Genomic DNA, 26,361 nt, shown 5'->3' on the forward strand with positions numbered 1-26,361 from the left:
AATACATGTAAAGTGCTTAGGACAGAACCAGGCCTGGGTAAGCATTATATATATATATTCTCATTATCATCATCATTATTCTGCAAATCACTGAAACATTTCTTTCCCATTACATTTATATGGGTCATTTGTACACTCAATTTTCATGACATTTATTCTATAACAGCAATAAATAAAAGTTTTAATACCTACAGTAAACTATAAGCATAATATAAAATTTTATAACAAGTTCTATTTTTAACAATAATATTCTTACCCCAAGATAGTAGGGAGGCATTGTCTTCAAATAACTTTCAAATGACTGTCTCCATTTCAATGTTGGTTTTGCCTTATGTACTTTAAACAAGTCATCTATAAATTTATAATGTGAACAAACTATCATCATTCATTGTTTCCACACATGAAAATCAAGTCAAATAAGTTTCATTTTTAAAGTATGCTTTCTTATTTATATAAGAGAGAGAGGAACATCTGACCTATATTTTTAACAAAATTAAAGGTGGTAAAATTTTTGCTTCTGGCATTTTTGAGTAGTAATACCACTTTAAAAATAAAAAGGTGCCAATTATGGTCTAAAATTAAATGTAATAATAAAGGTAGAATCAGAAAATACACAAGGAAAATCTAGATATGAAACAGATTTGAAGACAGAAACAAAGTATGCATGATGTTTTCTATAAAATATACCTACTAATATTTTGTCTGTAATCTTTAAATCTGATGCAGTTCCATGAAGGGAAAGATGTCTTCTCCAACAGTACCCCTCAAAAAATTATAGCCAAATGGTCCCCAGAAACCAACTTTAGGCTTATCATATTATTTTAGAACAAACTCATCATTTAAAAATATTTGCCAAATGAAAATTAAAAGTATAGATAAATCCTTAAATATGACATGCTTCTACAAAATGTCTAATTATTTACCAAATACAAAGCCTGCATTACTAATTCTAACTATGTGAGAAATCTAATTGCAAAAAACTTAGAGAATACTTAATTTAGAAACTTAAAATATAATATCTTCAATAGTTTGCAGAATCAAAGGTAGTTTGACACTGACTTTCAATTTATCAGAAACATGCACGGGTTGCTATAACACAACCTTATACAGCTTCAGTATTTTAGAGTATTAAGAAAAAAAATCTTCATTAATTTCCAGAAGACAAGAAGACTTAGAAAGGGAGGGATGTTCCCAAAGTTTGTTTTTAGGAAAAATTTGTATGTATGCTAAGCCACAGAGAATGTGATGAGAATAACTTACCTAAAAGGGGAAGGAGGACTGGGTAATTGTAAGGCATCACAAATAAGTTGACACAGTTCAGTGCTGTACTGGCTTTCAAGTAACCAAAGGGATGGCCAAGTTCGCTATATTTTGCACTATTGCTTACATATACCTGTTAAAAAGGAGTAGTTAAAACTTCACATTTAATAACCTTTACAGAACGTTATATAAACCACGGATTCAATTTAACTTTTTAAGAAACATCAAATTAAATTTTTAGAAATTCTCATACTGAGTGAAGTAAGTCAGACAGAAAGACAAATATCATATGATATTGCTTATATGTAGAATCTAAAAAAAGGCTACAAATGAACTTATCTACAAAACAGAAATAGAGCTACAGGTGTAAAAAATAAAACTTATGGTGTGGGGAGTGGGGAGGGATAAATTGGGAGACTGGGATTGACATATACACACTGCTATATATAAAACAGATAACTAATAAGGACCTGCTGTATAGCACAGGGAACTCTACTCAGTACTCTGTAATGGCGTATATGGGAAAAGAATCTAAAAAAGAGTGGATAGGGCTTCCCTGGTGGCGCAGTGGTTGGGAGTCCACCTGCCAATGCAGGGGACACGGGTCGGGGAAGATCCCACATGCTGTGGAGCAACTGAGCCCATGCGCCACAGCTACTGAGCATGTGCTCTGGAGCCCGCGAGCCACAACTACTGAGCCCGTGTGCCACAACTACTAAAGCCCACACGCCTAGAGCCCGTGCTCCACAACAAGAGATGCCACTGCAATGAGAAGCCCATGCACAGCAACGAAGAGTAGCCCCTGCTAACTGCAACTAGAGAAAACCTGTGCGCAGCAACAAAGAAAAAAAAAGAGTGGATATATGTATATGTATAACTGATTCACTTTGCTGTACACCTGAAACTAACACAACATTGTAAATCAATTATACTCTCAATAAAAATTAAATAAATAAATAAAATTTTAAATTGCTATAGTCGTTCAGCTCACCTGCCAACAGGTTTGAGGAGATTTTCTTTCCAGGATAAATTGAGTCAGCGGTGAAGGTTCCAGCTCATATTTGTCAAAAGGCAATTTGTCAATAACCATCGGTTCACAGTCTGTACAGGAAAACTTCACTACAGGATGAGATGTACGAGGTGGCTAGAGGGGAAAGTCTTATTATTACTCTTTCACAAAGTACCAGAAACAAACTCCTTTTTAGTATCCCTCACTACCAAAGTTTACTCAGTTTCTCAGTTTTGCTAGTGAGAATTTAATTTACTACCAAAAGCACCACTAAGCTGAAAGAAAATACTTAAAAATGTAATGCTTAAATTATATAATATTCACAAGAAAAAAAGACACTTCAAAATCTATACAGAATTAAAATTTTTGTTAAGTCTTAAAATCAAATTTATCAGAAAAATTAAATGCAAAATTTTGGAATTAAATAAGTGCTCATTAATTTTTATATATAAGAAACAACTAATTTAATAGAAACCTTCCTAAGTCCTCAGTTGTAGCAATTTAACTACTTGGCTTCCAAATTGATGACACACATTGATCAGTACAAATTTTTGAATATACAATATATTAGAGCATATATATATTTATACTTGTAAATTATTAATTTATAGGTACATAATAAAATACATACCAAAATAATATTAAAAATAGAAAAGTGTAAACATACATAGAAGTTCTAATGCTTCCCTTCCCTATTCCAGCAGACTGTATTGGTCACCCCTGTGTTAAATACACCCTACTTTGGAGGCCCTGTTGTAGAGCCGCAAAAACCACAATACTTTAAAGAAAAAAAAAAAGCAAGTTACTCTATTTCCCCCTTAACAGTATCCTTCCTAAAAATCTCACCAAGTGAAGACTGGTGAAGAAAATATGAGCTATGAAGAAATAATGTGGAATTTCATAGCTATAAAGGACTCCTTTTGGCCTCAGTTACTATCTACATATACTGGTGGCTCCCAAATCTACGGTATAGGGACCAGATTGCTCTCATTTCTCTTATGTATCCAACTACCTACTGTACATAACCTGAATTTTCTATAGGTCCCTCAAATTCATTATTATTCATTATTTCACCCCCAAACCACAAAACCTGTTCTAGATGTTAGCCTTAATATCACCCTCTTATCCTCCATACTTAACTGTCACAAAGAATTAGATTAAATGATACCACAAATTCTAAGCCACTTAGCAGAACACATAAACATGGCAGATGGTCACTATTTTAGTTACTGCCCTCTCTCAATGCTAAATTCTCATCTCTCTAAAAATTTACCTTCTATTTCTTACCACTCTAATTCATGCCTTCATCATTTCTCAGACTAGATTAGTACAACTGTTCATTTTTAATTAGTCTCCCTAATTAGTCAGCCCCCTCCAATCAATCCCATGGCCATGAAAGATAAATATAATCATGTAATTTTCCTAACTCAAATTATTGGGTAAAAATAGCAGCCAACCACCTAAAAATAGGGCCAGATTCTTTTCTTTTAATATTGTTTTACAAAAAGCCTTGACAATAAGGTCCCCATCTGCCTTTTAACCACCACACCATGTACACCCTGTGCTCCAGCCATACCAAAACGACTTGCAGTTGCCCAAACAGATCATTATCTTTCATGCCCCGGTGTTTCATATGTTATCACAAGCTGCTTTACTATTTTCCCCCCTGCATAATGCAAACAAACTAAGTTTTGAAGACTGAACTGGCAAGGCAAGTACCAACCTCTAAGAAACTTCTTCCCTGACACAGTCTCACCATGTACCCCAAACACATACCAGGCAGTTAGGCACCACCTCCTCTGGGCTCTGCTCTGCCCCCTATGACAGCACACTGTACTCTATTATGTTTATATGACTGACCTTCCTATGGAATGGTAAGGTTCCAGAGGGGAAGTACTGTTTTGCTCCTGTGCCTAGCATGTACCTGACATACAGCGTATTGAATGGGTCTGTGAAACTCATCTATTTTTTTGGATGACAATATTGAGATCCAAAAAGAAAAGGGGGGGGCATTTATTATTTCATTTAATCCCCAAAATAATCCTATGAGATAGGAGTTACTATCTCTAACAGATGGGAAATTGAGCTTAGAGAATATAATTAACCAAAGATACATGGCTAATAACTGGTAGAGCCATGATTCAAATTCAGAACCAGTCTCTAATAAATCACATTTAATTTCAGTATCAATATTTCTTATATGAAATACTATTATTTATAAAAATTTCATTTCCCCTCAAATATCCTTCAGTTACTAAATTTTGCCAGTTCTTTCTAATATTCTCTTTTTTTTTTATCATTCTCTCTTCCATCATCTTAATTCAAACTCTTATATTAAGTGAACCAAAGCAATAGCCCTCTAGGTAAATTGCTTACCTTCCAGTTCATGTAACAACCACCAGATTAATTTTCCTAAAGGAACACTCTGTTAAAAATGTCTTCAGTTCTATGAACGCTATTAAGAAAAGCTCAAATTCCTTAACCTTGCATGTAAAGTCATAAGCAATTTGGTTTATTTAATAGTTCTCTCAATGTCCTACATACATATTATGACCCACCTATCCTCACAGTTACTTTCCATTCCTCTAAATTCACCTTGTTCTTTTTTACTTCCATACTTTTTTCTCACAGTTTCCTCCTCCAACTGAAATCCTACCGACACTTCAAAATCCTCTATGGCATGTAACAATTTGTAATAGACCACTAGAGCAATATTAATAGATAATGCTTGTGATACTGGTTTTGGATTTCTTCCTATTAGGACTTAACAAGTACCATATGTACTTGTTATTTAACTACTGTAGGTGTTAAATAAATATAATAGAATGAATAACCAACAATATAATATTTCATATAAATATAATATCTGTTCCGTAAGAATTTTGAAAGGGCTCTAGAGGAGAAAGTAGTATGACCAAAGAAATTGAGAGCTTCTCTAAAGCCAGACTAAAAAACTATGATGGTTCAATCCAAAAAAGAAAGACGATACCTCACTGAAATGTATAAAAACTTAATTTCATGTACTACATTAAATCCCTAATGAATAAAGGAAATATCACTTTATAGACCTTGTATAGAATAAAAGTAAAAATTATCCTAAAGAGTTGATATCGGTTTAAAACATAAAAGGTTTCAAAAAGAGTTCAATTTAATTCATAAATGATAGCTGCATGAAACATTACTAAAGACTGCTTAATGATCTTTGAAATACAACTCTTATCTTCTAAAGGTAACATCAAAAGAACCACTGTCATATCCCATGGCGTCTTCAATTACTACAAAAAACACTAATCTGAAAAAAGGGTATTAACAAGATTTAATAGATATTTATATAAATTTACCCTATTATTATAAGAACCATACAGTGAACACTGATAATTCACCAGGATCATTCAACAAGCCTCACTGTTTCAAAAAATAATTCCTATAAACAAGACCAGAAAATCTTTGCTACCTTAAACCTCCAGACTGAAAACACTGAATATAACTAAAACTATGCAAGTCAACATGAATTTCTAAGACTAAGTCCTAAAAGATTGCAGGCAAACCATCAGAATTATTTTCTAAGCCTTCATTTAAACTGTATATTATGTCCCAGAGACAAATCCTCATGTTACATTATATTTAGAATCCAAAGAGAAGCTCTTGTTATATCTATGCTTCTGTAACCAGATGCCAATAATAAAAGCATAAGCATAATGTTAGATTCTAAAGGAGACAGATGCCTCTTCTCTATTACTTCCTGATGAACAATACAGTACACTTAAGCAAGTAACAGCTCATCAGTGCACTTTGAGCGCTTGTCTAATTCCTATACAACAGCCACACCCTTAACTGACAGGAGCACTTAAAACTAGTAGGAAAAGCAGTTAACGGTTACATTACAAAGTCACAGTCTCTCTGGTACTTACTAGTGTTGGAGAATTCTGATCTGGCCAAAAAGACTCTGGAACAGGCCAGTGACCTATAGGAACCCCAGTTTTAGGATTTGGTCTGACATATATGAGTTTGTGACAGCTATGCCAAGGCTGAGATCCCAAAGGCCTTGATACATCTGGCTGCCCATCTACGGCAAAGAAATCAAAGCAAAGTATGTATCATTAAAGGAAAAACATAAGCAGTTAAATTATATCTACTATTACTTAGTGAAAATGTCGTAATACTTGTTCAATTCTGGATTTTCCTATTTTTCTTAAATGGTAGAATACTATCATGACTAAGGCTTAACATTTAGATTATATCAGAATTCACTAGAGAGTAACATCAGCAAATTCCAACTATGAGTTCAATAGGTGAAAGGAGGTCCCACAGCATCTTTTGCTTGTCCAATCAGAATATGTAAAACATACTTTATGGTAGATACTTGTTTAACGAATGACATGTTTTCCCCACTAGATGATAAGGGCAAACACTCAATTTCTTCACCATCATGCTTGGCTTAGTAAATACTAGGTAAGTATTGCTAAATGAATATTCCTTTAAAATCAATCTTTTTAACTAAAGCCTAATAACTAAAACGAAAAGTTAATATGCAAATCCAGATTTGAGGTGCCTACCTTTAATCTAAAGCAATTCTAGAAAACAGTAACTCTCTTTAACAGTTCAGTAAACATTTACTTAGTGCCTAACTCTAAGCAAAGTCCTAAAATAATTTAAAAATAAATATATTCCATGTGTAACAATTCAATTTTTTTTTAAGTTTGTTTTTTTAAACCAGACACAGTATGCGATTTATATAATCTTACCATCTTCTGCTCCTTCCCTATAATCCCTTCTGAGGGTACCACTTTCTCATCTCTATGACCTTTCTCTTCTCCCAATTACCCACTCTAGTGGATCACCTCTGCCAGTGCCATTAATGACTTTCTAATTCTTGTCATAAGCTACATCATACAAGGCAGAAGGTCCAGATGTAAACTGTCCATTGGTTCTGGTAAAACTCCTTATACCCTCTGGCTAATATAAATAGTTCATGATCACAAAATATTAGAATAAAGCCAGGTGGGGCTCAGCTAGACTTTAAAGGATCAAGCTGAATGGCAAAGGCTGGTTTCTCATTTTGGGAACCACACCAACCATTTGGTTCTGATCAGTCTGATCTTTAGAAAAAATGTAGCTAAGGAATTAAATAAACACTTAGGGTTGAACACTCTTGTGAATTAAGGGACATGGAAGAAGCATATATACTGGAGAGAGTCAGCATTACAATACTAAAAAGGAAATATGCTAATCTGTAAATGTTTAAAAAGGGTTTTGGCGCTTATAAATTTTCAGGCTATGAACAACCAATATAAAAACGCGATGCTACCAAACCACTGTCATATTACCTTGACTTTCCTATTTAATCTTCCCTCTTTACCAACAGCTGTTTTGTCATCTTAATAATCTGGCCTTAACATTGACAAGGCCAAATCATAGTAATTTTTCAGTTCAAGTTGAATACTTGATAAAGCCAGTTTACAACGTCTATAAGAGAAGTACAATAATACCTTCTACAGGGGAAGGATCTGGTCCTGCTTTCTCAAAGTTTATTACCACTCCACTTTGTACTTTCTGCACCAAGGACTCCAGACACTGATTAAGCATTCTTGGAGAACATACAGAGTATGAACGGCCTGAAATAAAAAGAATAAAGTTGCAAAAATTCCTACTTTTAACAAAAAAGAACCATAGTAGGGTTTTTGACAATACTGATTAACGAAAGTTCAATGATAAAGTCTGACCTTTTCATTATCTAATAGAAGGATAACAAAACAAAAATAGCTATTCTCAATCAATCAACAATTCCATTTTGTGAGAGTATGTAAATTTTTCTTTGTAATTAAAGGTATGTGGAAAATAGAAATCTTTGTGTGAACAAACCACAATGAAAAAAATCATTACATATATACACAATGTATTACATGAAATGAGATTTTAAAATATATATAAATTAAAAAAAACTATCTCCAACTGTTTTCCAACACAATTTATCTTTATTACACATACGCAACATCTGGCAACGAACCCCCAAAATCTTACTCCTGCTTAACAAAAGTATTATCACTAAAGATTAATGTTAAGGACATAGATGATACTCAATAATTATTTAATTGATCTGCTGGTAGGTACTGCATATTTTAAGTGTTTGCACTTTAATATATAGATAGTAGCATGTGCTTCTCTGAATTTCATTTGGCTTACATACTTAGAAATTACCTATCTTAAGTGAATTTCCCTCTTGAATATTTTAACCTATAAAATTTTTAGTTCAGAAGCATTAAAATGCTAGTGATTAAGAAAAAATACCAGTGAAAAGAATTCTTAAACAGGGATTTTTCAATAAATATATCTAGACCTGTGCTGTCCCATATTGCAGCCACTGGCCACATATGGCTACTGAAAACTTGAAACACGGCTAGTCCAAATTGAGATATATAGTAACTATAACATACCTGAGTAATTTTTAATTACCAATATCATGTTGAAATATTTTGAATATATTGATTTAAATAAATATTATATAAATTAATTTTACCTGTTTCTTTTTAGTTTTTTGGTGGTTTTTGTTTTTTGGCTGCGCCACTCGGCTTGTGGGATCTTAGTTCCCCAACCAGGGACTGAACCAAGTCCCTCAGCAGTGAAAGTGCAGAGTCCTAACCACTGGATCGCCAGGGAATTCCCTATCAGTTTCTTTTTAATGTGACACTATAAAATTTATATATATAACTTATATTTCTATTATCTGTACTGATCTAGACCAGTGCTGAAAACCATGACAACTAAAAATCTTTAATCAAACATCTTACAATGTTATTTGCAATAAGCTCAATACGAAAAAGTCCTATTCCTTAAGAAATTCAACCAATTATTACCAAACACATTATATTATTATATTTGACATATCAAATTACTCGTATCAATTTACACTCAACATGTGATTTGCTAAAGGCTACTCAGAAAAGAGAACATTAGGCAGTAGAGTGATTCAAATCCTCAGAGTCAGCTTAGAATAACAAGCATCATATAACAAATGGCTTACCCTGAATACAACAATAAGAGCCATACTTATAAAAATACTCACCAATTACTGAGTGTCTATGTACCTGGCACTATTCTAATCACTCTATTAATTTATCCAATCCTAGCAACAATTTTATTGGTTACTTTCTCCATTTTACAAATGAGAAAACTAAAGCATGGAGAGATTAACTAATTTATTCTAGTATAGTAGTGCAGCCAAGATTCAAACCCTTACAAAGTATTAGACACTTTCATCTGGATATACCTTCTTCCCTGAAAACCATGATGTTAATTTAAAATAGAAAGCCTATATGGAACCACACTTACTTGAAAGAATTGGCAAATTAAAATTTTTTTAGTCTATTTAAACATATACATAAAACAATACATAAAAAGGCTGACCGTCTTAACACAGGAAGTATTTAGAAGATTATATAAAGGTTCAATATCTTATTTCATGATATTTAAGCATATTCCCAAGATGTTAATAAAAAACAGAAGTTCTTAAGTATGAAATTGTGGCAATCCTCTCTACTCCCCTAACCTGTGTCATCAACTAATTGATTAGGAAAATATAAGAGGTTATGATCTTAGTATGAAATAAAATTACTAACAAAGACATTTTATGAAAATTGGAGAATAAACAAACTTGAGTCACTTAGAAAATAACAAAAATTCATTAATTCTTTTGAAAGTTAAAGGAAATTTTGCCATCTTTACAAAGTGAACCTATAACCTATGTCATGTTTCTCTTATTCTTTATGTCAAAACTCACCTCTTGGAATGTTTAACACCTTGTATTGAAGGATAAATTTTCTGGGATCACTAATAATATTTGTGAGAAAAGTACATACTTTCAAGTCAAGAAGCTGGCTCACTTGTGGTTAGAGGATCCCCCCCAAAAAAATCTAAACATAGTGAGTCTGAGGCAGTAAAGTGAAACAAAGGAAAAAAAAAAAAACTTTCTCCCAGAGTATACTAGATTAGCATTTTAGTAAAATGGATAAGAGACAAAAGGAACATTTCTAAGTTGGGCAACAGTCTTTATACAGGCTAAGAAAGTTAAATTTATTTAATCTAGAAAAGTCTTACAATTTTTATAAAAAGCTTTTTATCCTCAATACTTCCACCAACATGTCTATTAGGCATTTTTAAAATTTGATGTCATACCTGCGCCTCTCCCAAACCTGCTTCTCCTCTGAGTAACCATCTCAGTACTTGGCATAGCCATTCACCTCCACTTGTTCAGGCCAACTGAATCATCTAGGAATCAGGCTTGATTCCTTCTTCCCTCATTGCCCTCAGTATCTCCTTTCCGTCAGACCACCTCTCACCCACCACCTCCAAACCTAACACTTTAGATCAAAGTACTATCATCTCTTCTAGTCTCCCTGCTTCCATTCTCACCCCTTTACAGTATATTCTCATCCAACAGCTGAAGTGATCTTTCAGAAACAGAAATCAGATGTCACCTCCTATAAAAAGCCCTCCAATGACTTCTCATCACACTTGGAAAATAAAAAATATTCATTATGGCCTAAAAGGCTATTCAATACTTGGCCCTTGCCTACCCCTCTAAACAAACCTGTTACTCTCTACTTCTCCCTACAAAAGCTCCAGCCATATCAGCCTTGCTGTTGCTCCCAAAAACATGGGGCATGTTCCTTCTCTTATTATTTCCTCTACCTAGATCTTTGTATGGCTTACTGCATTATTCAGATTTCTGTTCAAATGCTAACTAGACTTACTGTGGTGACCATTTCACAATGTATACAAATATCAAATCATTATGTTGTACACCTGGAACTAAAATATCTAAAAAAGAGAGAGGGTTGATGAACATGCTGTAACAATAATTTTAGAGGGATTAATATTTTTAAGATACAACCAGGGCTGATTTAATCCCTATTCAAACAACTGACTTTAACATCAAGGTTAGAGATACGCAAATGTAATTTATAAATAACTGTTGTTTTATTTACTTCTTTAGACAAAGAGTATAATAATCTCCAAGGACATGCAATATTTTAAACTGATTCAAACTGGGGTAAGCATATCCTTTAGGTTGATGGTTAAAAAAAAAAAAAAGTCACCTCCTCAAAAGACTTCCCAGGAATACTCATTCTCTGCCTCATTACGTTCTGCACCCTCACCCTAATTTTTTCTTGATAGTAAGGAGAACTCTCTGAAATATTATTTATTCATTTTACATGATTTCATCTGTCACACAGTCCAAAAATGTAAGCTTTCTGTCTATCGTTCCTGCTGTATTCCCAGGATCAAAAACAGTTATTTGGCATAGAGTATTCATTAATTACTTGATAATAAAAGAAAAATGCTTACAATGACAATTATATAATTTTTAAAGTATACATTAAAAATATAACAAAATATTATTTTGGCAACACAGGCAAATTTCTTTCCAATTTTTCCTTAATGAACATGAATTGTTCTATAATGGAAAAAATAAATGTACACACACTACTCTTATCATCAAGTTTAAAAATGCACAGAATTGTTAGCAGTGATTACATGTTTGGATAGTACACCACCAGTGGATGTTAGCTTTTCTGTTATTTCTACTTTTCTGGTGTTTTATCCTCAAAACTTTTTTTAGCCAACATTCTTTGAAAATAAAGAAGAAAACGTACTATTCATATAATATGGAAAGGTGAGTGACATTTGACCAGCTTCCCATTGTTGCTAGCAGGAGCATGAAGAAAGGTAAATAAACCACTACGTCAGGAGAGATTCAGGATATATATTGGGGAAAGCTCCCTAATTCCTTGACCAACTAAGTTTTCTGGGTCACTGAAAGATATTACCAACGGTGATTTCGGAATCTTCTTCTAACTTATCTTCTTCTTCTTTTTTTTTTTTTTAACATCTTTATTGGAGTATAATTGCTTTACAATGGTGTGTTAGTTTCTGCTTTATAACAAAGTGAATCAGTTATACATATACATATGTTCCCATATCTCTTCCCTCTTGCGTCTCCCTCACTCCCACCCTCCCTATCCCACCCCTCTAGGTGGTCACAAAGCACCAAGCTGATCGCCCTGTGCTATGCAGCTGCTTCCCACTAGCTATCTATTTTACGTTTGGTAGTGTATATATGTCTTTGCCGCTCTCTCTAACTTATCTTCTTCACATACCTATCTATATGGGATACGCTTTTTGTCTGTGAAATTTGCAGATCTCCAAAATCCACAGAATTTTAGAAGAAAGGCACCTAAAATATAAATTAGACTTTATATTTTCCTTTAACTTACATAGCTGGCTATGATAGAATCTCAATAGAGCACTGACAGTGTATGGAGACTATGTCACAGCCCCTGACACTGATGAAATAGTGGTATGCCCAACCTGGACATTTTAGTATCAAATTCCCTAAGCAAGAACTAAAAGGCACCATGAAAGCAAGAATACCATGCCTGTCATATTCACTATGGAAGTCCTAAAGCATGGAACAGTGCTTGGTACACAGCAGGCACTCAATCCATATCCATATGAATTTAACCCACCTGTTAACCAATTCCACATTATAAAAGTTCTGAGTCTCTTACATATTCTGTTTCAAGAATTTCATTAATGTTCACTGAGCACAGTGACCACCTGGACTAGCTGGCTAAGAGTTCACTACCTGTTTCCTCTAACCTATCTAGCTTCCTCTTTGCCTCTGGGGAAAACTGTACTTAACCAGGCATTAATCATTACATGGATAATGAGATGATTCTCAAAACATTTTTTCAGAGAAAAAAGTTCTACGGCATTTGTAAATCATTAGCAATCTTTGTAGATAAGAATATAAGTTTAACAACTTCAAATACCAGCATTTTCTATATGGTTAGAAAAAATATATCATGCATTATCAGACCCAATAGTATTCACATCTTATTCAAATCGAATCAAAGACCTTCATCAATGTAGTTTTAAAACCATCTATGTCTACTAACTTCTAATATTAATTTATTGAACAAAAACAAACATGGAGATTTTGAAATGCACACTTTAAAACATTCAGATAAACTCTGCTTAAGTCACTGAATTACTGCCAGCAAAGAACTTACCGCCTGTCACTTCACACATTGGTGTGATTGCAGAGTCATCTAAAGGCACACCTGTCAACTGCTCTGATTCTACTGACATCGTGCCAGGCAACCGCAACACTAATGCAAAGAGTCTCTGATCCCAACGAAAAGGTTCCTTGGTCAATTCGCTTCCAGGCAAAGGAGAATTAAGAGGTAAATGGAGCTGAAAGTAAGGGGAAATAAAAAAACAATAAGATTTCCAACACTATTTCTCCCAAAAAGGCTACATTAATGACACATATTAAAACTACATCATGAGTCATGAGTCTCCTATCATTTAAAAAAAACCAAGCTTTCTGTAATGCTTTTCAGATTTCAACATAACTCACCACCAGGTGCTGGACTGCTTCTAAATAAATCATTTCATTTAATCATCAAATCAACCCTATGATAAATATCTTAGGGTTCCTATTTTCTAGATTAAAAAAAAAAATGGGCCTCAGAGAAAATAAATGATTTGGCCTCCCAGGTCCAAGTCACTATTTTTTCTTTTTCTTTTTAAATTAATTAATTTATGTATTTATTTATTTATTTTTGGCTGCTTTGGGTCTTCATTGCTGTGCGTGGGCTTTCTCTAGTTGTGTCAAGTGGAGGCTACTCTTTGTTGCGGTGCACCGTCTTCTCATTGCAGTGGCTTCTCCTGTTGTGGAGCACAGGCTCTAGAAGCGCAGGCTTCAGTAGTTGTGGCTCACAGGCTCTAGAGTGCAGGCTTAGTAGTTGTGACGTACGGGCTTAGTTGCTCCGCGGCATGTGGGACCTTCCCAAACCAGGGATCGAACCCGTGTCCGCTGCACTGGCAGGCGGATTCTCAACCACTGTCCCACCAGGGAAGTCCAGTATTTTTTTCTACCACACCACAGTAGCCTCAAACACCTCCACAGTTAATGATTTAAATATGCTTCATTTCATACGAAACATATCTTCCCAAAGCATTTGCTTAAAAGTAAATTTTATCACTCTAGTTACATGTTAAATATATTAAAGGTAATGATTCTTACTACTTCTGAGTAAAGGTAGAGGGTTTGGGGGTTTCTTCCATGTGTTTTTTAATCTATGCCTCTCCCCATGCCTCTAGGACCTGCTCAATCAGAATCCAAGATTCTTAAGAATTTTTAAACACTTTAAAGTGATTCTAATGGGTACCTCTGAACCAACAGTCACAAGGTACCAACAGATCCACACATCAGTCTTAGCGTAAGTAAATGGGGACAACCAGACAATATGGGCCTCATGATGTGAAGTACATAACAATGAAAAAAGGAAGGAAAGAAAAAGGGAAGGAAAGGTTGAATCTGAATCTAACCAAGCCTTCAGTTCTAACCACCAGTTTACAGGGACAACTGACGATACAGGATCAAGTTATCTACCACCATAGGGAGCAATCAGTCAAATCCAGAATGTTACAGGACAGATGACCTGGTTTCTCCAATGAATCAATGGCACGAAAAAGCAAAGAGTGGGAGTGGGGAGGGCTGGTGGAACTGTTAGAGAATATGAGACAAAACAATCAAGAGCAAAGATTTTTAAGACAATCGGGAAAATCTGAAATACATGTTACTGGTATTACTAATAATATTTAAGTGTGATGATATAGTACTTAGGAAAACAAAAGTCTTTATCACTTATAAAATTTTTTAAAAAAGAAATGAAACCCAGGATCAGCATACTCAGGGATTGATTTATACAAATACTGGAGTTTTCTTTAAAATACAGAACACATTTCAAAATTATCACTCTGCTGTACACCTGAAACTAACACAACACTGTAAATCAACTATACTCCAATAAAAATTTTTCTTAATAAAATAAAATGATCACTTTCAAATTAATTGCCAGAGTTTATACTACTTTTGTCAAAAACAAGACATAATTGTATTGCTTACAGCCTTTCTATTTCTCACCTTGAAGATTTCTGAACTTGATAAATTAGGGATTGAAGTCATTCTACACTGACTTAAGAACTCAAGTTTCTTCAATGACTTACATCAAACCATTGAAAAAAAATCAGATTCAATTCTAAGAAGAGAATTCCTAGCAAAGCTCTGCTAAAGTGGCACCTCTCTCCAAAAGACTCATGTCAAGAGAATCTGCTGCAAGATTCTTACATCAGGACCAGCCAAGATTTCGTGCCCATGGCCAAGAGTCATGAGCTTTTCTCCTGGCACTGATCCTACTTTTAAGGCAGAAGTCAGAGGCAATAATAAGGAAGGACTCTTAAATTAAGAAATCTGGGCCAGGGTGTTCCCTGAGGAAGGTTTTCTAACCTCAAAGGTTCTGTGACACTTGCAAAACAGCTTGGGAACTCCAAGACCTTGCTGCTATCACCACACCCTGCCAGAAGATAAATATTGAAGCACCAATGGCACTGGAGGAAGATTTCAACTGTTAATGCAGTAGCTCTGGAAAGTAATGGATACGTGGACCTGTCTCAAGAATCCAGTGGATAACAGCACTGCAGAGACCTCATGTATAAATAAATAGTGGATAGGACAACAACAGACCCCAAATCACGTACACATACACACACAACTTATCAAGCAATGCTCACACACACACACACACACACACCCCCCAATCAGATAATGATGAGCATTATCTTTTTATTGGCTGCACAATGCTAGATCTAGAATGTACTTCAAGTAAAACAAAAAGCCAAGGGTCACAAGCATATTTTACACAGAGCAATATCAATTTTATAAACTTGTCAAATTTTTATTCATTTTTCTATTTGTTATTATTTACACCTTCCATATCACTACCACCCTCCCTCATCACCAAAGAGGCAGGAAAAACTCCTCTATAGCTGAAATGTGCTAGTAAAATAGGAAGGAGTAAGGGCAAGCAAACAGGGACAGGAAAAAGATAAAAAACCTTAGTGAAAAAATATTCTCAGGAGGGTTGGATTACTCCAAACCTAAAGTCTACAGTTGAAATTCTAGCAATGTCTTATAATCACCAAGGGAGGTCTTTCTGGATATGTGGACTTTGAAAATCAAGGCAAATAGCACATAAATCAAGTAGAAAAACATAAAATTAACCACTAGAAAAATGTGCAATAAATATGAATAGATAATTCCCAAAGTTAAAAATGGGCAACAAAAAAAAATAATGCCCGAGGAAACTCATATAGCCTATAAATATGTAGAAAGATGCTCAAATACACTAATCATCAGATAATACAAATTAAAGGCAAGATGCAAAATGCTACATAGAGCAGAGCATCTATATGCACTATTAAACAATTACTTAGTGTAGTTTTATATGTGTATAACATACACATATAGGAAAAGTAAAAAAACATGAACTGGAAGGATACACACCAAATTCATGATAATTGTTGCTGCTTGGATGGGGAAGAGGGAGGGAAATAACACTGAGTAAGGGAAGAAAAGGCACTTAACTATCTGCAATGTTCTCTTCCATTCACTAAATTTTTAAAAATCCTCAACAAAAAAAAAATCAAAATGAGTAAATATGGCAGAAATTTTTGTATCACTTACTCTCATCCAGAATATTAGAATATATTAATATGCAAAAACACAGTAAACTATCCATTCAAGCAGTTATCTATATCTCTTTTATAACAGTGTTGTCATTTTATAACAAAATTAAACACAAGAAAACTTCATACACGTCTCAACTCAATAAAAGGTAGATTAGATATAATCACTAGCCCCAAAGCTCAGACATTTATAAGGACATTAACACAGAGTTCTGCTTATACTTAACTGGCTATTAAAATATACCGTAAGACAGTAGAATATTTCTTGAAAATTATGTTTGCTTTCTCTCATCGTTTTTTATGCCCCTACAATATTAGGCATTTAGGATTTGGAGGACTTAAAGATGCATGATAAAATATGGTCCCACTAACTCCCAAGATTTCTGAGGACAGGGATCATGTTCCTAAAGGAACTGGTTTTAGAGATGTGTTTAAGGAGAAGCTGACAAACAGAAAGAAGAAGATAGAAAATCACAGTACTGGCTATCAAAATATTTATTAGGATTTTTATTTCTGAACACTTGACAGGAAAACAGTTTTATAAAAGCCGTTTTCTGAGACTTAATTGCAGGAAACTTTAGTAAGAGAGTACTCAAATTTAAATGTCTGATGAGGCAAAAAAAACTGTCATTAGCAACAACAATTATACAGTAGTAACTATTATTTGGCAGACACTGTTCTAAACCATATATATGTGTGTGTGTGTGTGTGTGTGTGTGTGTGTGTGTGTGTGTGTGTGTGTATACACACACACTCATTTAATCTACAAAATAAACAAACGTGGCAGGCACTACACATTCCTATTTACAAATGATAAAAACTGAGGCACAGAGAGCCTTGCCAGAAGGTACACAGTAAATGATGAGGAGACAGAATATAAACCCAGGTAGACCGGTCCCTGATGCTGTGCTCTTAAACACTGCATTGTACTGCCTGTTATTGAAATCATAATCTGCATTTAAAAAGATCAAGTGTTGAGATATTAATGTAAAAAATAAACTAATTCTATTAAGTGGAAAAAGAAAATTTTAATTATAAAAATAACTACTTTTAGAAAAAACTTTTAATCATCCATTTCTGAATCAATCTGGTGATTTTGAACCACTAATTACTAAATGTTATGAACATTTTAGATTATTTGTTTTTATAAAGCACAATCCTATGCTTTTCCCCCAGTTACTCTTTGATGAAAAGAGGCACTTTCTCCCTCTTGCTATTCACTTCCAGTTCTCAAGTACATGGGTAATAACAACAATAAAAATAAACAACAATAACTGCTAGCATAATGAGCACTCACTATGTATGTGTCAAGCAACATTCTGGGAGCTTTTCATATTTATAACATGTTTATAACAAACCGATGGGGTAGGTACTATTATTATCCCCATTTTACAGACAAGTTGCAATGTAAGACTGTGTGTCAAGAGAGAATACAGACTCAAATAACCCCTGCTATATAATCAAGTTTAGAGCATCAAAGAAGGACTGAAAATTTTAAGAACTGGATGAATCATGTGTAATTCAATAATACAGTAACTTTCCCATAACCATGACATTATTGGTCTTTATTAGGGTCTTCATAAGATTATACTTTGCAAAGTTTCAGACTAATGGACTAATAAGCACAGAAAACTTTATACTAACCAAGTTTTATTTTTACTTGAATACAGTTGAGGTTTTCTATTAATTTTATTGATCTCACCATTCCAGATTTCTTATATAATTACCTTGGTAGCTGACAGAAAAGGAAATATAACTTCAATTTAAATTGAGGAAGACTGTCCTACTTTTCCTTCTTTCCTTTGGATAACTATCTTACTGCCCTTTCTCACCTTTGAGTCTCTCCTCAATTTCTTATTAAAAAAAGAAGACAGTTTATTTCTCCATAGGTATGAAAAACAAAGGGCAGATTCGGAAGGTGATTGTCTATCATTAGGCATACTCAAAATTTATTTATTTATAATAGTGTGACTTCCCCTTAATTTGTTTCATATTTGTTTATGGTTCAGACCCTAATTATTTGTGATTTTGCTAAGGCTGGACTAAAGATCAACTTAAATTTTAATCAGTTATTCTGTGAGTGCCTACCACAAGCATGGCATTATTTCAGGATTTAATAAGGACTCTACCAAGCCAAATAAGTAAGATTTGGATAACGTTTTAGCTAGCTCACTTTAAGATAACCAATTATAAAACTTCAGATAATCAGGATTCTCATACGTTATTACTTGTTTTTTACATTTGCAGAATGTAAAAAATAAATAAATAAAAGTCAGCAAACACTGAAAGAAGGTAAAAGAAATTTCTTTTAAAAACATTTTTAATTCAGGACCCGAACGGATTTCTCCTGGCACACAACCTAACTCACTCCTGGATGATGATCACATCATGAGAGTCAGGTGACTGATCTGTACCAACTCTTAGGAGGTTTCCGCTTGCAGCTGGATATTCTGCCAACTGGTTCTATTACTGAAGTAACTCATTATAAGTCCTTTAATAATTATACTTCCTACCTTAAGTTTTAATGACCTATTTCCCTGACTGCCTATCCCTCTCCAGTTTGAGAGAAGGCAGGGAGAGGGATCTGATTCTTTTCTGTGTCCCCCCCATAGTATTTGTCCCGTTCCCACAGCCTAAGGAAAGGACTAGAGTAGTACAGTACGAGGAGCGGAATGACCGCTGCAGAACACAAGCACCAGTCAGTGTCCTGCCAACAACATTTGTGCTCCCCCCAGCCCAAACCATACACAGATATGGATGCAAACACACAAACACAGATTCCACTGTCATACTGTGGTGGGTCGCAGAACCAGCTAGTCCTATCTCCAAGAGCTGAAGTATTATTCTTCCCCGATATATGAAACCAGCTGATCTCTATGTCCCTTGTATGTACCCACACATAGAGGATATAAAGACACGAGCTGCAAAAATTTGCCTGACACCTACAGCAGGGGGTAGAGAAACAACCATTCCATATGGTGAAGCCATTAACAACTCCTGAATCGTGCTCAATGTACAATATTCACAATGAGAATTTACATATGGACATACTTCTACTGAGGCCACACAGAATACAACCTCATAAATTCTAGCCTTAGAATTTAGAGATACAAAGAGTGTGGTCATATATTCTTTCTTGCAAAAATGTTTTACCTCACACACCAAACCAAAACTTGTCTTTACAGTTTAATGCACTGGCCTAGTATCAATGAACTTGGCACAGTATCAAAAAAGTAATTAGGTCATTATTAATACAAAATTTTTAATTGTTATCATGTGGGGCATTTTTCTTAAATATTAAGAATGGGGATCACAAATCGAGCTATAACTCAGGAATTATTTAATGAAAGGCAACACAGCAGACACTGTAATCTCCTACCTTCAAGAACACGTAAATAATTATAATATGTTATGATATGTACAATAGTAAAAGTATGCATGAGGTACAGAGGAATAATTGATTATTTGGGGGATGGACCAGCGAAGGCTCTCCGAGGAAGTAGCATTTGAGTTAGTTTGAAGAATGAAAAGTTTACTGAGAATCTACAACCTTTTGCAGATTGCAGGACATGCAGAGTGAAGATCATGATCAAAAAGATAAAAGGCAAGAAATAACAAATACTGGGATAAAAAATTAAATTAAAATTCAGAACTGCTGGAGAGCAACATACAAAGGAGAGAAACTGAAGATTTTAAGAAAACCTTTAAGAATGGGTAAGATTTTCATATATATATATATATATATATATATATATAAAAAAGATAACGTATAAGGACCTACTGTATAGCACAGGGAACTCTTCTCAACACTCTGTAATGACCTATATGGGAAAAGAATCTAAAAGAGTAGATATATGTGTATGTATAACTGATTCACTTTGCTGTACAGCAGAAACTAACACAACACTGTAAATCAACTATACTCCAATAAAAATTAAAAAAAAAAGAACGGGTAAGATTTTAATATGGTGGAGATAGAGGAATAATATTTAGCGGAAAGGAGCATGTGAGGAAATAAACAGGAAGCATTCAGGAAATTAGTAGCCTATTTTGGGTCAAGTTTATAGAAAATATAGGGGAATGATAAGGAATTTTTCTTCATCTGCTCATCATTTCCTAGTCTTTCCAACTCTACTAAAACAACTCCCACACTAAGTCATCAAAGATCTTTTTTTGGCCACGGTGGTAGATGACAGTGTGGTCAAAGTGTTCCAGGCTTGAGTCTTAACAGACCTCGAAGCTTCACTGCCAGCCCGTTGGGAGCCAGTCGCCAGGTGAAGAAGCTTGAACTAGACCACTGCCCGATAAGAGATCTTACGGAGAGACAGAAGTCACAGGGACAAGAAGCAAGGTGCCCAGGCAACAGTGGGCACCAAAGCCCCAGACATGTAAATACGGCCATCTTGGGTGTTCCAGCCCCAGCTAAGCCCCCAGATGAATGAAGCCAACTCACAGAATCTTGAGAAATAATAAGCTGTTGTTGTTTTAAGCCACTAAGATTTAGGATGATTTGTTACACAGAAATAGATAACCAAAGGAGTCATTAAACCTAGTGAAGATTTTTCAGATTTAGCTTCCCAGCAGCATTCAAAACTATTTACCACTCTTTAGAAAGATACTCTTCCTTTGGCTTTCACCTTAAAATATTCTCATGGCTTCCCTCTGCTTCTTCGGCTGCTCCTCTGTCTTCCATCCCGATCCTCCCCTCAATCTCTAATACCTAGCCATTACATGCTGCTGACGCTCAAGGCTCAGTATTAAGCCTTGGCCAGTTTATACTCTAAACCCTCAATCTACCTACTCACAGTTTCAATTACTACCTATACTCAGATAATATCTTACAGTTGGATATGTCCAGCCTAGATCTTTCTTTTGAGCACCAAAATATTCTTCTGCCTACTTGCCATTCCCTCTTGGATGGCTCAAAGGTACTTCAAACTCAGTTTGCTCAAAACTGAACTCATGATTTTCCTCCACCCCAAATGGCACTCTCTCAAGATTCCCTAGCTCAATGAATGGCACCGCAATCTATCCAGTTTTGCAAGAAGCCATCTCCCTCTTCCTTATACCCCCAAATGAAATATATATCAGCAAATTTGGTTGACTTAACTTTCTAAATATCTCTTGAAACTGCTGCTTCTTTCTATCCCTTTTACTATCACCAACCTCCATGACCAAGCTATTGTCAGAACTAATGCAACAATGCCTAACTGGTCTTCCAACATCCACTTGTCTTTCACTCCTCCATCCCCTACCTCTAAATAAAACCCTTGGATGACTTCCTATTGCATTCACATTAATAACATTAATTGGCATGGCCTCAAAACCCCTTGTGTGGTCAATTCCAACCTTCTTTTCCATTTTATACAATGATCCCTCTTTTTTTATGCTCCAAGTCACATTAGCCGCCTTCTAGTCCCTCAGTCTCAAAACATACTCCTTTTGGGAGAAGAGCCTTTGTACAGTGCCTCTACCTGGTGTGATCATCCTTCCCGCTTTTTGGATAGTAAATCCTCCTCACCTCTTCAAATCTTAGCTTTCAATGACCTTCTTGACTAGATCCAGAGTGCCCTTATTAAAAGCTCTCACAATACATACTCCTCCCTTTTGTAGGATACATGATCATTGCAGTTTTACTTTTAACACATGATACTTTTATTAATGTCTCTCTTCTCAATTAGACCCAAGGGGACTGAGCTCCTGATTGTTTTATCATTTGATCCTCAGAGCACAGCAGTGTCTAGTTCATAGAAGAAACTCAATAAATGTGGCTGAATGAATAAAACAGATGGATAAATAAGGTAACTGGCTTAACTGTGAAAGGTCCAGAGGAATCTAGTGGACAATGGAAAACAATGAAACATTTTGAACAATAGAATAATACACTCAAGTGGTGTGCTTTAGCATAATTATTGCCATGGAAAGACAGATTTGAAGGAAACCAAGACAAGTTAAGGAGCTAATTAATAGTTTAAGAAAAACATCAAGGTGAATGATGGCAAAAGGAATAGGAAAGAAAGTAAGAAACAAATTAATGAAAGCAAAAAGCAAGGGACTAATATCAAAGACAATTATAGAGGAAAAAATATAGATTATGATATGCCCCCTAAGGCTCTGATGCCTTCTCTACCTCTACTGTTGCAGTTATGATTTAACATGTTCAAATGATAACAAGTTACTGTAATACATGAAGCATGACTTTTAAAAAAATGCAAAACTAAGTTCCAAAAGGACACACACACACACTCTAAAAAAGAGCACTTTTCTCAAACGATGCACAGTAATGTTACCAACTCTAACGTATAACTACACGTAATTGTTAAATAATATCCCAAATTATTCAGAATCTAACATAAAACATTTAAACTGAAATAAATTATAAAGTATTAGTCAGAAGGTTAACTTAAAGCACATTGGTAAAGAAACAAAAAATAGAGTAAAAACCTTGTGAATCATTTTGAGACTCATTATTTCCCAGGTAACCGAGAGCAATTAATGCTTCAAGCATAAAAACTTATCAACAAACTTTCTTCAGTATGTTATATATGTCCCTATCGTCTGGAAGTACATTGTACCCCCTAAAAAATAACAATAATAAACTCTTCTTGATAATTCAAAGAAGCAGGGAGAAAAAAAAGCTTAAAGACCTCTTGTTCATACCAAATACTGCCCCAAATCACATGGCAAGTTAGCAGGCTGACAAGTCTTCATTAACTGAACTCTGTGCCGGGGTTTTATTTAGATACTCTGCTTGAATCATCGTATTTAATCCTCCACCACACCTGGTTACCTATAACTTAGATTCTAAGATATATCAGCAATTTAATGTATATTTCCTTGCCTCCCCAAAATTTAACATTAAGTGTTACATGAAACTTTTTCCAACAATAGCACATAATTATCCATAAAGTTGCATATCCCCTCCTTCTTCCATCTCATGAGTTTCATGGTGTTTGAGTATCAAACAGAGTTTAGTCTAAGTCTTCTCCACACTGGGTCTAGAGGTTCTTCTGAATCCCTTTTGGCCATGATAAGTTAAACAGAACATCAGAGTCATATGTTATAGCCTGTGCTTATGATCTTGACCTCTTTATAGCACCTCTAGTTTGAAGAATGTCACTTCAAGGTATATCAAAGGCTACTAGAATTTCATTTGCAGTTCCTATTTGATTAACCTTAGAATATTTTTGTATTCTCTTTATTTCAATGATAAATTACTAGATGATATAATGCTTCTCTTTAAAAGGTTGGCTTTGAACAGATATTGGATTCTTCAGTAATAGTTCTTCACAACTGGTAAAAGAGTCATAATACCATCTCATAGCTTTGAAAGTTTTACCTCTCTTCTCAGAAATTGGGCAATTTCAACTCTCTTTATATTGCACTGCCTGTTGTACCTTAGGTGATCTAATGTATGTATCATATTTTTTGTTTGTTTCAATGCTTATTCACTGTAAAGTAATAATTTCCTTAGGGATACAAATTTATGTTAAACTTCTGAGTCTTCTGGATAAAAATACGTAACAATCAGATGTAATATGTGAACCATGTTTGCATTCTGATTCAAACAAAACAATCGTCAACATTTGTGAGACAAGTAGAGAAACTGGGATATAGAATGGATGTTAGATTATTTATTAAACACCTTAAATTTTTTGTTAAGCTATAAAAAGAATTTAATTTAGAGTAATTATATTTTAAACTTAAATTTAATAAGATTTTTTAAAATAAATTATTGTTAAGCCATATTGAACACTGCAGGGGTGTGTGTGTGCATGTGTGTGTGCGTGCGATGTCTGGAATTTGCTTTAAAATATTCCCCCTAAAATGTATATTGTATATATAAATGTTTATATAAATGTATAAATGTGTATGGGGTAGGGGCAGAACAGATGAAATGAGACCAGCAAAATGTGGCTAATTACTGAAGCTAGGTAAGGGTTCTTGAGGTTAATTATTTTATTTTCCCTACTTTTGTATATGTTTAAAAGTTCCACAATAAAAATTTCTTTGATTGGACATATGTGAATAACCAACACAACAATTAAAAATGCAAGCAATTAAAAGCCTCTGAGGAAAGGAAATGAGAATGGGAGGTCTTGCTTTTACTACTAGCCCTCGTCGTGCTTTTACTACATTAGCCAAATGTTCATGTTATTTAAACCGAAACATTTTAACTCTTTTAAACAGAATATAAAAAATTTCCCCTGACACGAGGTGTTAATAAAGCAAATAGTTCAGCCCAAGTGAGAGCGAAATGACCCACACCTGTGCATCAATATGCACGGACACAGGCAGCACCAGATATAAGTCCATACAGTCTAGCTGAAAGCTAACTAACTTCTCCTGATTTCAGAAACTCTGAGAGGGTAAGGGTGGATAATATTTCTTAGAACAAAATAAATACAGAATTATCCTTTGGGGGTGGGAGGAAGGTAAGGAAACCCTGACACAAAGAGACTGATAAATTTGTCTAAGTAACTGCAGATTCTGGAAAAAGCAAGATTTAAACCCACATTCTCCCAGTTTGCTACAGCCTTGTTACATATCTGGATTCTCATCTAATGTTTACACTGTGTTTAGTAGTGTGTCACACTACTAAAATCTGTTTTTATCCTTGACTTATAGTAATTAATTTCAGACTGCTGCTTCCTGAGCTCCTATGTCTACTTACTCACATCACCACTTTTGTGTATGTTTCCTCATCTATTAAAATATATAACAAGAATATATATGTATATAAACAAGGCTGGTTTAACATTAAAAATTAATCAATGTAATTCACTATATTAGCAAAATAAAAAATCATATGATAATCTCAACATATGCATAAAAATTGACAAAATTCCATACTCATATTCATGATATTTTAAAAAACAAAAATCAGCAAACTGGGAACAAAGGAGAACTTCCACAACCTGATAAAAGGAATACAGAAAAAAAACCTACAGTTAAAATCACACTTACATAGTGAAAGGTTTCACTCTCACCTCATTTGCCAAGACTGGGAACAAGGCAAAGATGTCTACTCTCACCACTTCTACCAGTACATTAAGACAAGAAAAACAAACCAAAAAGCAGACAGATACTGGAAAGAAGTAAAACTGTCAATATTCACAGACAACATGATTTTTTTTTTTTTGCGGTACGCGGGCCTCTCGCTGTTGTGACCTCTCCCGTTGCGGAGCACAGGCTCCGGACGCGCAGGCTCAGCGGCCATGGCTCACGGGCCCAGCCACTCCGCGGCATGTGGGATCTTCCCGGACCGGGGAATGAACCCGTGTCCCCTGCATCGGCAGGCGGACTCTCAACCACTGCACCCCCAGGGAAGCCCGACAACATGATTTTATATGAAAAAAACAATTCCAAGAAATCTGGAAAAAACTGCTAGATAAAAAGTCATTTTAGGAAAGTCACAGAATTCAAGGTCAAAATATAAAAATAAAATATATTTCTATGTACTAGCAACAAATAATAAAAAATTAAACGTAAAACAA

At 34.8% G+C, this 26,361-nt stretch overlaps 1 protein-coding gene across 3 annotated transcripts in view; it reads right to left on the minus strand.

The window, feature by feature from the left end:
• INTS6 (integrator complex subunit 6) overlaps positions 1–26,361 on the minus strand; it is a 90,690-nt gene that overhangs the window by 18,120 nt on the left and 46,209 nt on the right. For all 3 annotated transcript variants that reach the window (XM_004274617.4, XM_049701049.1, XM_033436903.2), the window contains 6 exons: positions 13,342–13,525; positions 7,759–7,884; positions 6,181–6,335; positions 2,252–2,404; positions 1,261–1,393; positions 257–351 (listed from right to left, as the gene is read on the minus strand). In XM_004274617.4, the coding sequence (XP_004274665.1) occupies positions 257–351; positions 1,261–1,393; positions 2,252–2,404; positions 6,181–6,335; positions 7,759–7,884; positions 13,342–13,525 (846 nt within the window). The remainder of the gene's footprint in view (positions 1–256; positions 352–1,260; positions 1,394–2,251; positions 2,405–6,180; positions 6,336–7,758; positions 7,885–13,341; positions 13,526–26,361) is intronic.

Source organism: Orcinus orca, chromosome 18 (genome assembly GCF_937001465.1).
Source record: "Orcinus orca chromosome 18, mOrcOrc1.1, whole genome shotgun sequence".
NCBI lineage: Eukaryota > Metazoa > Chordata > Mammalia > Artiodactyla > Delphinidae > Orcinus > Orcinus orca.